At 48.4% G+C, this 15,000-nt stretch overlaps 1 protein-coding gene across 1 annotated transcript in view; it reads left to right on the forward strand.

Annotated features, from left to right (window-relative positions):
* The window catches only part of LOC135515262 (wnt inhibitory factor 1-like), a 50,158-nt gene that overhangs the window by 17,510 nt on the left and 17,648 nt on the right, over nucleotides 1–15,000 (forward strand). The window contains exons 5-6 of the mRNA XM_064938959.1: nucleotides 7,779–7,874; nucleotides 9,230–9,325. Coding sequence (XP_064795031.1) covers nucleotides 7,779–7,874; nucleotides 9,230–9,325 — 192 coding nt within the window. The remainder of the gene's footprint in view (nucleotides 1–7,778; nucleotides 7,875–9,229; nucleotides 9,326–15,000) is intronic.

The raw sequence follows: 15,000 nt of genomic DNA on the forward strand, positions 1-15,000 counted from the left end.
CAACAGCAGTGCACTATGGGCCCTTGGTCAACAGCAGTGCACTATGGGCCCTTGGTCAACAGCAGTGCACTATGGACCCTTGGTCAACAGTAGTGCACTATGGGCCCTTGGTCAACAGTAGTGCACTATGGGCCCTTGGTCAACAGCAGTGCACTATGGGCCCTTGGTCAACAGCAGTGCACTATGGTCCCTGGTCAACAGCAGTGCACTATGGGCCCTGGTCAACAGCAGTGCACTATGGGCCCTGGTCAACAGCAGTGCACTATGGTCCCTGGTCAACAGTAGTGCACTATGGGCCCTGGTCAACAGCAGTGCACTATGGGCCCTGGTCAACAGCAGTGCACTATGGTCCCTGGTCAACAGTAGTGCACTATGGGCCCTGGTCAACAGCAGTGCACTATGGTCCCTGGTCAACAGCAGTGCACTATGGTCCCTGGTCAACAGCAGTGCACTATGGGCCCTGGTCAACAGCAGTGTCCTATGGTCCCTGGTCAACAGCAGTGCACTATGGGCCCTGGTCAACAGCAGTGCACTATGGGCCCTTGGTCAACAGCAGTGCCCTATGGGCCCTTGGTCAACAGCAGTGCACTATGGGCCCTGGTCAACAGCAGTGCACTATGGGCCCTTGGTCAACAGCAGTGCACTATGGGCCCTTGGTCAACAGCAGTGCACTATGGGCCCTTGGTCAACAGCAGTGCACTATGGGCCCTTGGTCAACAGCAGTGCACTATGGGCCCTGGTCAACAGCAGTGCACTATGGGCCCTTGGTCAACAGCAGTGCACTATGGGCCCTTGGTCAACAGCAGTGCACTATGGGCCCTTGGTCAACAGCAGTGCACTATGGGCCCTTGGTCAACAGCAGTGCACTATGGGCCCTGGTCAACAGCAGTGCACTATGGGCCCTTGGTCAACAGCAGTGCACTATGGGCCCTTGGTCAACAGCAGTGCACTATGGGCCCTTGGTCAACAGCAGTGCACTATGGGCCCTTGGTCAACAGCAGTGCACTATGGGCCCTGGTCAACAGCAGTGCACTATGGGCCCTTGGTCAACAGCAGTGCACTATGGGCCCTGGTCAACAGCAGTGCACTCTGGGCCCTGGTCAACAGTAGTGCACTATGGGCCCTTGGTCAACAGCAGTGCACTATGGGCCCTTGGTCAACAGCAGTGCACTATGGGCCCTTGGTCAACAGCAGTGCACTATGGGCCCTGGTCAACAGCAGTGCACTATGGGCCCTTGGTCAACAGCAGTGCACTATGGGCCCTTGGTCAACAGCAGTGCACTATGGGCCCTTGGTCAACAGCAGTGCACTATGGGCCCTGGTCAACAGCAGTGCACTATGGGCCCTTGGTCAACAGCAGTGCACTATGGGCCCTGGTCAACAGCAGTGCACTATGGGCCCTGGTCAACAGCAGTGCACTGTGGGCCCTGGTCAACAGCAGTGCACTATGGGCCCTGGTCAACAGCAGTGCACTGTGGGCCCTTGGTCAACAGCAGTGCACTGTGGGCCCTTGGTCAACAGCAGTGCACTATGGGCCCTTGGTCAACAGCAGTGCACTATGGTCCCTTGGTCAACAGCAGCGCACTATGGGCCCTGGTCAACAGCAGTGCACTATGGGCCCTGGTCAACAGCAGTGCACTATGGGCCCTGGTCAACAGCAGTGCACTATGGGCCCTGGTCAACAGCAGTGCACTATGGGCCCTGGTCAACAGCAGTGCACTATGGGCCCTTGGTCAACAGCAGTGCACTATGGGCCCTGGTCAACAGCAGTGCACTATGGGCCCTGGTCAACAGCAGTGCACTATGGGCCCTGGTCAACAGCAGGACACTATGGGCCCTGGTCAACAGCAGTGCACTATGGGCCCTGGTCAACAGCAGTGCACTATGGGCCCTGGTCAACAGCAGTGCACTATGGGCCCTGGTCAACAGCAGTGCACTATGGTCCTTGTCAACAGTAGTGCACTATGGTCCCTGGTCAACAGCAGTGCCCGAAATAGAATAGAGTCCCTCCCTCTGTCCCTCGTGTTGGATAGAGTGATGGAGTGAATCCTGAGTTAACTGAAACCAGACTCATCCCTCCCTCTGTCCCTCGTGTTGGATAGAGTGAATCCTGAGTTAACTGAAACCAGACTCATCCCTCCCTCTGTCCCTCGTGTTGGATAGAGTGATGGAGTGAACCCTGAGTTAACTGAAACCAGACTCATCCCTCCCTCTGTCCCTCGTGTTGGATAGAGTGAATCCTGAGTTAACTGAAACCAGACTCATCCCTCCCTCTGTCCCTCGTGTTGGATAGAGTGATGGAGTGAATCCTGAGTTAACTGAAACCAGACTCATCCCTCCCTCTGTCCCTCGTGTTGGATAGAGTGATGGAGTGAATCCTGAGTTAACTGAAACCAGACTCATCCCTCCCTCTGTCCCTCGTGTTGGATAGAGTGATGGAGTGAATCCTGAGTTAACTGAAACTAGACTCATCCCTCCCTCTGTCCCTCGTGTTGGATAGAGTGATGGAGTGAACCCTGAGTTAACTGAAACCAAACTCATCCCTCCCTCTGTCCCTTGTGTTGGATAGAGTGATGAGTGAATCCTGAGTTAACTGAAACCAGACTCATCCCTCCCTCTGTCCCTCGTGTTGGATAGAGTGATGGAGTGAATCCTGAGTTAACTGAAACCAGACTCATCCCTCCCTCTGTCCCTCGTGTTGGATAGAGTGATGGAGTGAACCCTGAGTTAACTGAAACCAAACTCATCCCTCCCTCTGTCCCTTGTGTTGGATAGAGTGATGAGTGAATCCTGAGTTAACTGAAACCAGACTCATCCCTCCCTCTGTCCCTCGTGTTGGATAGAGTGATGGAGTGAATCCTGAGTTAACTGAAACCAGACTCATCCCTCCCTCTGTCCCTCGTGTTGGATAGAGTGATGGAGTGAACCCTGAGTTAACTGAAACCAGACTCATCCCTCCCTCTGTCCCTCGTGTTGGATAGAGTGATGGAGTGAATCCTGAGTTAACTGAAACCAGACTCATCCCTCCCTCTGTCCCTCGTGTTGGATAGAGTGAATCCTGAGTTAACTGAAACCAGACTCATCCCCCCTCTGTCCCTCGTGTTGGATAGAGTGATGGAGTGAATCCTGAGTTAACTGAAACCAGACTCATCCCTCCCTCTGTTCCTCGTGTTGGATAGAGTGAATCCTGAGTTAACTGAAACCAGACTCATCCCTCCCTCTGTCCCTCGTGTTGGATAGAGTGATGGAGTGAACCCTGAGTTAACTGAAACCAGACTCATCCCCCCTCTGTCCCTCGTGTTGGATAGAGTGAATCCTGAGTTAACTGAAACCAGACTCATCCCTCCCTCTGTCCCTCGTGTTGGATAGAGTGATGGAGTGAATCCTGAGTTAACTGAAACCAAACTCATCCCTCCTTCTCTTTCTTTTTCTCCAGATGGGTCTCGTCGTATAAGTGAATGAGACAAGCACTACTTTTTTCATCCGTTTTCCTTAACATAAACAAGAATCGATATTGGTGCCAGTCTTACCAAACACAAATTCCCTGGACATCCACTTCTGTTTGTCAAAGAAAAGGACAAGTGTGAGAAGTCGTGCCAGTTTTGTTCTGTCACTGTTGTCGCGGCGGGACTTGGTTACATCCCAAATGGTACCCTATTCCCTAGATAGTGCACTATTTTTAATCAGAGTCCTATTATAGGACCTGGTCAAATGTAGTGCACTAAATTGGAATAGGGAGCTTTTTGGACCACAGATATCGTTTTCTTATTGTGACTCTGGCCACATGTTGTCTGGTGCCAGTGTTACGGTACTGTCCCTATTCCCTATATAGGGTTCTGGTCAGAAGTAGTGCACTATGTAGGGAATAGGGGTGCCGTTTTGGACAGAAACAAGGGTTCCTCACACGCCGATGGATCTCCGGGACGAAGAAGGATAGTTTGACATCTCTGTTGACATCCATCACCACCTCAAAGGCTTCCAATTCATGTTGTAGAGCGCTGGTTTTCAGTCTGTTTGAACCAGGCCCTGTTGTAGAACGCTGGTTTTCAGTCTGTTTGAACCAGGCCCTGTTGTAGAGCGCTGGTTTTCAGTCTGCTTTGAACCAGGTCCTGTTGTAGAGCGCTGGTTTTCAGTCTGCTTTGAACCAGGTCCTGTTGTAGAGCGCTGGTTTTCAGTCTGCTTTGAACCAGGTCCTGTTGTAGAGCGCTGGTTTTCAGTCTGTTTGAACCAGGCCCTGTTGTAGAGCGCTGGTTTTCAGTCTGCTTTGAACCAGGCCCTGTTGTAGAGCGTTGGTTTTCAGTCTGTTTGAACCAGGCCCTGTTGTACAGCGCTGGTTTTCAGTCTGCTTTGAACCAGGTCCTGTTGTAGAGCGCTGGTTTTCAGTCTGTTTGAACCAGGCCCTGTTGTAGAGCGCTGGTTTTCAGTCTGTTTGAACCAGGCCCTGTTGTAGGGAGAAGGTTTTCAGTCTGCTTTGAACTCTAAACGTTTGACCGGGGCCCATAAGGGTGCCAGTTGGATGTATGAATAGGGTGCCAGTTTGGGATGTATGAATAGGGTGCCAGTTTGGGATGTATGAATAGGGTGCCATTTGGATGAATGAATAGGGTGCCATTTGGATGTATGAATAGGGTGCCATTTGGATGTATGAATAGGGTGCCATTTGGATGTATGAATAGGGTGCCATTTGGGATGTATGAATAGGGTGCCATTTGGGATGTATGAATAGGGTGCCATTTGGATGAATGAATAGGGTGCCAGTTGGGATGTATGAATAGGGTGCCATTTGGATGAATGAATAGGGTGCCATTTGGATGTATGAATAGGGTGCCATTTGGATGAATGAATAGGGTGCCAGTTGGGATGTATGAATAGGGTGCCATTTGGATGAATGAATAGGGTGCCAGTTGGGATGTATGAATAGGGTGCCATTTGGATGTATGAATAGGGTGCCATTTGGGATGTATGAATAGGGTGCCATTTGGATGTATGAATAGGGTGCCATTTGGATGAATGAATAGGGTGCCAGTTTGGGATGTATGAATAGGGTGCCATTTGGATGTATGAATAGGGTGCCATTTGGGATGTATGAATAGGGTGCCATTTGGGATGTATGAATAGGGTGCCATTTGGGATGTATGAATAGGGTGCCATTTGGATGTATGAATAGGGTGCCATTTGGGATGTATGAATAGGGTGCCATTTGGGATGTATGAATAGGGTGCCATTTGGGATGTATGAATAGGGTGCCATTTGGATGTATGAATAGGGTGCCATTTGGATGAATGAATAGGGTGCAATTTGGGATGTATGAATAGGGTGCCATTTGGGATGTATGAATAGGGTGCCATTTGGATGAATGAATAGGGTGCCATTTGGGATGTATAAATAGGGTGCCATTTGGGATGTATGAATAGGGTGCCATTTGGATGTATGAATAGGGTGCCATTTGGGATGTATGAATAGGGTGCCATTTGGATGAATGAATAGGGTGCCATTTGGATGAATAGGGTGCCATTTGGGATGTATGAATAGGGTGCCATTTGGGATGTATGAATAGGGTGCCATTTGGGATGTATGAATAGGGTGCCATTTGGATGAATGAATAGGGTGCCATTTGGATGAATAGGGTGCCATTTGGGATGTATGAATAGGGTGCCATTTGGGATGTATGAATAGGGTGCCATTTGGGATGTATGAATAGGGTGCCATTTGGATGAATGAATAGGGTGCCATTTGGGATGTATGAATAGGGTGCCATTTGGGATGTATGAATAGGGTGCCATTTGGATGTATGAATAGGGTGCCATTTGGGATGTATGAATAGGGTGCCATTTGGATGAATGAATAGGGTGCCATTTGGATGAATGAATAGGGTGCCATTTGGATGTATGAATAGGGTGCCATTTGGGATGTATGAATAGGGTGCCATTTGGATGTATGAATAGGGTGCCATTTGGATGAATGAATAGGGTGCCAGTTTGGGATGTATGAATAGGGTGCCATTTGGATGTATGAATAGGGTGCCATTTGGGATGTATGAATAGGGTGCCATTTGGGATGTATGAATAGGGTGCCATTTGGGATGTATGAATAGGGTGCCATTTGGATGTATGAATAGGGTGCCATTTGGATGTATGAATAGGGTGCCATTTGGATGAATGAATAGGGTGCCATTTGGGATGTATGAATAGGGTGCCATTTGGGATGTATGAATAGGGTGCCATTTGGATGAATGAATAGGGTGCCATTTGGGATGTATGAATAGGGTGCCATTTGGATGTATGAATAGGGTGCCATTTGGATGTATGAATAGGGTGCCATTTGGGATGTATGAATAGGGTGCCATTTGGATGTATGAATAGGGTGCCATTTGTATGAATAGGGTGCCATTTGGGATGTATGAATAGGGTGCCATTTGGATGTATGAATAGGGTGCCATTTGGATGAATGAATAGGGTGCCATTTGGGATGAATGAATAGGGTGCCAGTTTGGGATGTATGAATAGGGTGCCATTTGGGATGAATGAATAGGGTGCCATTTGGGATGTATGAATAGGGTGCCATTTGGATGAATGAATAGGGTGCCATTTGGGATGAATGAATAGGGTGCCAGTTTGGGATGTATGAATAGGGTGCCATTTGGGATGAATGAATAGGGTGCCAGTTTGGGATGTATGAATAGGGTGCCATTTGGGATGTATGAATAGGGTGCCATTTGGATGTATGAATAGGGTGCCATTTGGATGAATAGGGTGCCATTTGGGATAGAAGTCCATGGCATCTCACTGCACTGTAGTGGAATGTGGTTCCCTTGAAGTGGTCTTCTGAGATGGCAGGCTATGGAGAGTGTCAGAGAGAGGGGGAAGGGGGAGGACGGAAGGAAGGAAGGAAGGAATGAAGGGAGGAAGAAAGGAAAGAAGGGAGGGAGGACTCCACTAGCCATTCATTCATCTCAACTTTGTTATTTTTCTCTTCTCACGTGTTCTGTCTCTTTATTGTCTCTCTTCCCACCTCTCTCTCTGTCGCTCTTCCCCTTCTGTCTCTCCCTCTTCCCCCCCTCTTTCTGTCCTCCCCCCTCTCTCTCTTCTCCCCACCTCTCTCTCTGTCTGTCTGTCTCTCTCTCCGCCCTCTCTCTCTCTCTTCCCCCCCTCCCCGTCTCTCTCTCCTTCTCTCTCTCTCTCTCTCTCTCTCTGTCTCTCTCTCTTCCCCCTTTCTCTCCCTCTCTCTCACACTCCTTCTCTCCTCCCCGTCTCTCTCTGTCTCTCTCTCTTCCCCCTTTCTCTCCCTCTCCCTCTCTCTCACTCCCTCCCTCTCTCTTCCCCCTTTCTCTCTCCCTCTCTTACTCCCTCCCTCTCTCCTCCCCGTCTCTCTCTGTCTCTCTCTCTTCCCCCTTTCTCTCCCTCTCTCTCACTCCCTCCCTCTCTCCTCCCCCTCTCTCTCTCTCTCTCTCCCTCCCTCTCTCACTCCCTCCCTCTCTCCTCCCCGCCTCTCTCTCTCTCTCTCTCTCTCTCTCTCTCTCTCACTCCCTCCCTCTCTCTCTCTCCCTCTCTCTCTCCCTCTCTCTCACTCCCTCCCTCTCTCCTCCCCGTCTCTCCCTCTCTCTCTCTCCCTCTCTCTCCCTTACTCCCTCTCTCTCCCTCTCTCTCTCCCTCTCTCTCCCTTACTCCCTCTCTCTCTCTCTCACTCCCTCCCTCCCTCTCTCTCCCTCTCCCTCTCTCTCCCTCTCTCTCACTCCCTCCCTCTCTCCTCCCCCTCTCTCTCTCTCTCTGTCTCCACAGCTAAATGTCCCGGTGGTTGTCGTAACGGTGGGTTCTGCAACGAGAGACAGGTGTGTGAGTGTCAGGATGGTTTCTACGGGCCGCACTGTGAGAAAGGTACGTCTAGTCTCGTCGGTACATCCAAGCCATTCCATCTATCTTCCATCATTACCATAATGATATACAGTAAGTACACAGTCAACGCGATAGCTTGAGTTGCTCATTCTATAGAATGAAATGAAAATGATTTTCTTGTGTTTTTTTCCCCCTCTTCTCCTTGGCCCACATCAACAATGCAGGGTGGAATATCTTCTTTTATTTCCTGGAATGTCTCCACGACAAAACAAAACAAAACAAAACCTTATGAAATGAAAAGGCTAGAGAAAGAGAATAGGTTGTGTGTTGTTTCACAGTTATGACACACCAGTCCTGCTCAGCGAGGCCTGTCATTTTCAGACAACAACAGAACCACCGCGTTGCATGTAAAATGTATCAATGAATCTGTAAAAGGTTGTGCTTGATGCGGCTCAACGTTGCCTCAAGGCACCACAACTTAAAAAACATCATGGAAATTACAAAGCACTGGTTCAACAGGCTCCATCCAGACTAGTTAAATGGAGAGCAAATTTATTTGAAATGTTTTTCCATGACAGAAAAAAACAATCATGTCAGTGTCAGCAAGCAGGCAGGCAGGCAGCAGGCAGTCAGCAGGCAGGCAGGCAGGTTGGGCGGCGACAACCACGTGTTCCATCTGTTTAAGGCTTTAAAAGAGGTTAGAGAGAGACTCTGTCCAGCTACAGACTGACTGAGGGGGTGGAGGACAATGTTGTTGTCTTTGTATCATATGAACAGTAAGGACTCTCCACGGGGATTTCACCGTCTACGGAGCTCCTTTTGGGTCGCTCCCCCCCCCCCCCCAAAAAAAAATGAAACCCCTAAAAAGTCTGTAGAACTATGTAGAGAGCTACACAGAGGAACATCCGTTATGTAGACCGTGTCGAGGCTTTGAGGCATCTAGAGTAGACTATGGATATGTAAAGAGAAGTGTTCTGTGAAAACTGCAGAGTGTTATTTTGGGTGTCGACGGGTCTTGAGACATTGTGTTTACGATATTCATTCTTGTCAAAGACTCAACAGTACTAAGGCTCTTTAGTGCCTTCTACAGGCAGCGCTAAGTGAAACATTCATTATCGCAACGAATGTAGTGTTGGAAGGGTGAAGGGTTACAATCAGCTGAAGGTGAATTAAATGAATGTAGAGTTGGAAGGGTGAAGGGTTACAATCAGCTGAAGGTGAATTAAATGAATGTAGTGTTGGAAGGGTTACAATCAGCTGAAGGTGAATTAAATGAATATAGAGTTGGGGGGGTGTGAAGGGTTACCAGCAACTGAAGGTGAATTAAATACTTGAGGTTGCTGACGTAGATCTCTCTCCTTTCCTGTCCTCCTCCGCTCCCCCCCCCCCCCCGCCAGCCCTCTGCTCTCCCAGGTGTCTGAATGGTGGACTGTGTATGAGTCCGGGGGTGTGCATCTGCCCACCTGGTTACTATGGAGACAGCTGTGACAAAGGTACACTCACCTGAAACACGGACACAGTACACATTTCATAACTCCAGACAAACACACCTCATTCACCACTGGGGACCAACAAACTCCAGCTCGGTCTGTTGTTTTCGAAGTCTCTGAAAAGGGGTTCTATTGATGAATGTTGGTTACTAGCTACCTTTCGAGAGGGGGATCCCGCGACGCGGTTAGCATCAGTTGCTGGGACCACTACTATCTGTCCAGGGATCCTCCAAAAGTCTATAGAGCTGCTTGGCGTAGCAGCTAGCCTAGCTGCTAACTAGCTATCAAGCTAGCAAGGTTTCCTGAAAGCTTGAACACAGCCCGCGACGTGGTTAGATCTTGTGGCTGTCGCCGGCGTATTGTCCCAGGCTTGTGGCTGTCTAAATCCCTGCTGTTTGTTGCTGTTTCCATCTGCCTTGCGACCTGTCCTGTCTGGAACTGCGTGGAGTACAAACATTAGCCTACGTTGCTACCATGGCATCTAATACCAAAGGCGATGGGAGCACCACTGTAGTACTCCAGACAGTAGTGTCTCTCTTTCACAGGTGAAGAATCTTTTAAACAACTGAAAATATGTCTTCGAGCAGATGTTACAACAGGAAAATAGCTTGGACATTAAGATGGACTTTAAGAAGATCTGACCAGAGAGGTCCAGGACAGTAAGATGATCTGACCAGAGAGGTCCAGGACTTTAAGATGATCTGACCAGGGAGGTCCAGGACAGTAAGATGATCTGACCAGAGAGGTCCAGGACAGTAAGATGATCTGACCAGAGAGGTCCAGCACTTTAAGATGATCTGACCAGAGAGGTCCAGGACAGTAAGATGATCTGACCAGAGAGGTCCAGGACATTAAGATGATCTGACCAGAGAGGTCCAGGACATTAAGATGGACTTTAAGATGATCTGACCAGAGAGGTCCAGGACAGTAAGATGATCTGACCAGAGAGGTCCAGGACAGTAAGATGATCTGACCAGAGAGGTCCAGGACTTTAAGATGATCTGACCAGAGAGGTCCAGGACAGTAAGATGATCTGACCAGAGAGGTCCAGGACATTAAGATGATCTGACCAGAGAGGTCCAGGACAGTAAGATGATCTGACCAGAGAGGTCCAGGACAGTAAGATGATCTGACCAGAGAGGTCCAGGACAGTAAGATGATCTGACCAGAGAGGTCCAGGACAGTAAGATGATCTGACCAGAGAGGTCCAGGACAGTAAGATGATCTGACCAGAGAGGTCCAGGACAGTAAGATGATCTGACCAGAGGTCCAGGACAGTAAGATGATCTGACCAGAGAGGTCCAGGACTTTAAGATGATCTGACCAGAGAGGTCCAGGACATTAAGATGATCTGACCAGAGAGGTCCAGGACAGTAAGATGATCTGACCAGAGAGGTCCAGGACAGTAAGATGATCTGACCAGAGAGGTCCAGGACATTAAGATGGACATTAAGATGATCTGACCAGAGAGGTCCAGGACAGTAAGATGGACATTAAGATGATCTGACCAGAGAGGTCCAGGACAGTAAGATGATCTGACCAGAGAGGTCCAGGACAGTAAGATGATCTGACCAGAGAGGTCCAGGACAGTAAGATGATCTGACCAGAGAGATCCAGGACAGTAAGATGATCTGAGCAGAGAGGTCCAGGACAGTAAGATGATCTGACCAGAGAGGTCCAGGACAGTAAGATGATCTGACCAGAGAGGTCCAGGACTTTAAGATGATCTGACCAGAGAGGTCCAGGACATTAAGATGATCTGACCAGAGAGGTCCAGGACTTTAAGATGATCTGACCAGAGAGGTCCAGGACTTTAAGATGATCTGACCAGAGAGGTCCAGGACTTTAAGATGATCTGACCAGAGAGGTCCAGGACTTTAAGATGATCTGACCAGAGAGGTCCAGGACTTTAAGATGATCTGACCAGAGAGGTCCAGGACTTTAAGATGATCTGAACAGAGAGGTCCAGGACAGTAAGATGATCTGACCAGAGAGGTCCAGGACATTAAGATGATCTGACCAGAGGTCCAGGACATTAAGATGATCTGACCAGAGAGGTCCAGGACAGTAAGATGATCTGACCAGAGGTCCAGGACAGTAAGATGATCTGACCAGAGAGGTCCAGGACAGTAAGATGATCTGACCAGAGAGGTCCAGGACATTAAGATGGACATTAAGATGATCTGACCAGAGAGGTCCAGGACAGTAAGATGGACATTAAGATGATCTGACCAGAGAGGTCCAGGACAGTAAGATGATCTGACCAGAGAGGTCCAGGACAGTAAGATGATCTGACCAGAGAGGTCCAGGACAGTAAGATGATCTGACCAGAGAGATCCAGGACAGTAAGATGATCTGAGCAGAGAGGTCCAGGACAGTAAGATGATCTGACCAGAGAGGTCCAGGACAGTAAGATGATCTGACCAGAGAGGTCCAGGACTTTAAGATGATCTGACCAGAGAGGTCCAGGACATTAAGATGATCTGACCAGAGAGGTCCAGGACTTTAAGATGATCTGACCAGAGAGGTCCAGGACTTTAAGATGATCTGACCAGAGAGGTCCAGGACTTTAAGATGATCTGACCAGAGAGGTCCAGGACTTTAAGATGATCTGACCAGAGAGGTCCAGGACTTTAAGATGATCTGACCAGAGAGGTCCAGGACTTTAAGATGATCTGAACAGAGAGGTCCAGGACAGTAAGATGATCTGACCAGAGAGGTCCAGGACATTAAGATGATCTGACCAGAGGTCCAGGACATTAAGATGATCTGACCAGAGAGGTCCAGGACAGTAAGATGATCTGACCAGAGGTCCAGGACAGTAAGATGATCTGACCAGAGAGGTCCAGGACATTAAGATGATCTGACCAGAGAGGTCCAGGACAGTAAGATGATCTGACCAGAGGTCCAGGACAGTAAGATGATCTGACCAGAGAGGTCCAGGACAGTAAGATGATCTGACCAGAGAGGTCCAGGACAGTAAGATGATCTGACCAGAGAGGTCCAGGACAGTAAGATGATCTGACCAGAGAGGTCCAGGACAGTAAGATGATCTGACCAGAGAGGTCCAGGACAGTAAGATGATCTGACCAGAGAGGTCCAGGACAGTAAGATGATCTGACCAGAGAGGTCCAGGACATTAAGATGATCTGACCAGAGAGGTCCAGGACAGTAAGATGATCTGACCAGAGAGGTCCAGGACAGTAAGATGATCTGACCAGAGAGGTCCAGGACAGTAAGATGATCTGACCAGAGAGGTCCAGGACAGTAAGATGATCTGACCAGAGAGGTCCAGGACAGTAAGATGATCTGACCAGAGAGGTCCAGGACAGTAAGATGATCTGAGCAGAGAGGTCCAGGACAGTAAGATGATCTGACCAGAGAGGTCCAGGACATTAAGATGATCTGACCAGAGAGGTCCAGGACATTAAGATGATCTGACCAGAGAGGTCCAGGACAGTAAGATGATCTGACCAGAGAGGTCCAGGACTTTAAGATGATCTGACCAGAGAGGTCCAGGACTTTAAGATGATCTGACCAGAGGTCCAGGACAGTAAGATGATCTGACCAGAGAGGTCCAGGACAGTAAGATGATCTGACCAGAGAGGTCCAGGACAGTAAGATGATCTGACCAGAGAGGTCCAGGACAGTAAGATGATCTGACCAGAGAGGTCCAGGACATTAAGATGATCTGACCAGAGAGGTCCAGGACAGTAAGATGATCTGACCAGAGAGGTCCAGGACTTTAAGATGATCTGACCAGAGAGGTCCAGGACAGTAAGAACAGTCTGCAGTTCTCTCAGGGAGAGCTGGATGTCCTGAAAGAGACTTGCAGCAAGATGACAACAAACTGTACGTTCATGTGAGATAACATCAGCTCTCTCTTTGTGAGTCATTATTACAGATGGCTGGGGAATATCTAGAAGGAACATATCTAGAGGGACTATCCATGTGAGATAACATCAGCTCTCTCTTTGTGAGTCATTATTACAGATGGCTGGGGAATATCTAGAAGGAAAATATCTAGAGGGACAATCCAGGTGAAATAACATCAGCTCTCTCTTTGTGAGTCATTATTACAGATGGCTGGGGAATATCTAGAAGGAACATATCTAGAGGGACTATCCATGTGAGATAACATCAGCTCTCTCTTTGTGAATCATTATTACAGATGGCTGGGGAATATCTAGAAGGAAAATATCTAGAGGGACTATCCAGGTGAAATAACATCGTTGTGGATTTACCTGGCTGTCTCCACCAAGTCACATGGCCCCATGTACTGTCCAATGGGCAGCCAGACACCAACCTTTACCTGGCTGTCTCTACCAAGTCACATGGCCCCATGTACTGTCCAATGGGCAGCCAGACACCAACCTTTACCTGGCTGTCTCCACCAAGTCACATGGCCCATGTACTGTCCAATGGGCAGCCAGACACCAACCTTTACCTGGCTGTCTCCACCAAGTCACATGGCCCCATCTACTGTCCAATGGGCATTCATATATACTGACCATCTCTGAGACTCACTTAGATAATTCCTTTGATAATACAGCAGTAGCAATCCAGGGATATAACATCTACAGAAGAGACAGGAATGCCTATGGCGGAGGTGTTGCTGTATATATTCAGAGCCATATTCCAGTAAAGCTTAGAGATGATCTCATGTCTAATGCTGTTAAAAGTGTTGTGGTTGCAGTTTCACTACCTCACCTAAAGCCTCCTATTTTAGGGTGTTGCTATATAGGCCAACATGTGCTGACATTCATTATCTGGATAATATGTGTGCAATGCTTGATAATGTGTGTGCTGTTAACAGATAGGCCTATTTTCTGGGTGTCCCGAATATAGATTGGTTTTCATCAAGCTGTCCGCTCAAGAGGAAGCTGCTCACTCTAACCAGTGACTGTAATCTGGTTGTGTGTCTTGACCTCCGCCGAACCCCTGAGACTGACTCACCGAATCCCTGGGGTTCGATCGAACCCAGGTTAAGAACCACTGATGTAGGGCCTAAAGGCAGAGGCAATAAGAAGACACGGTGGCAGAATAAATTCAATCACACCTTTTGTTTCATCACAAAACAGGAGAGCGACATCTGTCCGATGAAGTCCACAAAACACATGGAACAAACAGTTACACGCTCAAGCACGTTAATGTTTCCGGAACATTTTTTCAGACTACTAAAACTATTGATTTTAGAACCATCTAGAGTTTTACCGCAAGTCGTAAAGAAAACAGGAGCTGCCTCCGCTATTCCAGCACCATTTCAACGTCAACATTACAACATCATCTAACCACCTCTGCTTAGTCTAATACAGAGACAACAGGAGCTGCCTCCACTATGTCATTTCAACGTCAACATTACAACATCATCTAACCACCTCTGCTTAGTCTAATACAGAGACAACAGAAGCTGCCTCCACTATTCCAGAGTCATTTCAACGTCAACATTACAACATCATCTAACCACCTCGGCTTAGTCTAATACAGAGACAACAGAAGCTGCCTCCACTATTCCAGAGTCATTTCAACGTCAACATTACAACATCATCTAACCACCTCGGCTTAGTCTAATACAGAGACAACTAAAAGCTACCAGAAAATGATTTAGTCCAATCAATGTAAGCTAAATATGACGTGGTTGTCCGTGGTTGTCACGAACCTTGCCGAGGATGGTGCCT

Source organism: Oncorhynchus masou, chromosome 27 (assembly GCF_036934945.1).
Source record: "Oncorhynchus masou masou isolate Uvic2021 chromosome 27, UVic_Omas_1.1, whole genome shotgun sequence".
Lineage (NCBI taxonomy): Eukaryota > Metazoa > Chordata > Actinopteri > Salmoniformes > Salmonidae > Oncorhynchus > Oncorhynchus masou.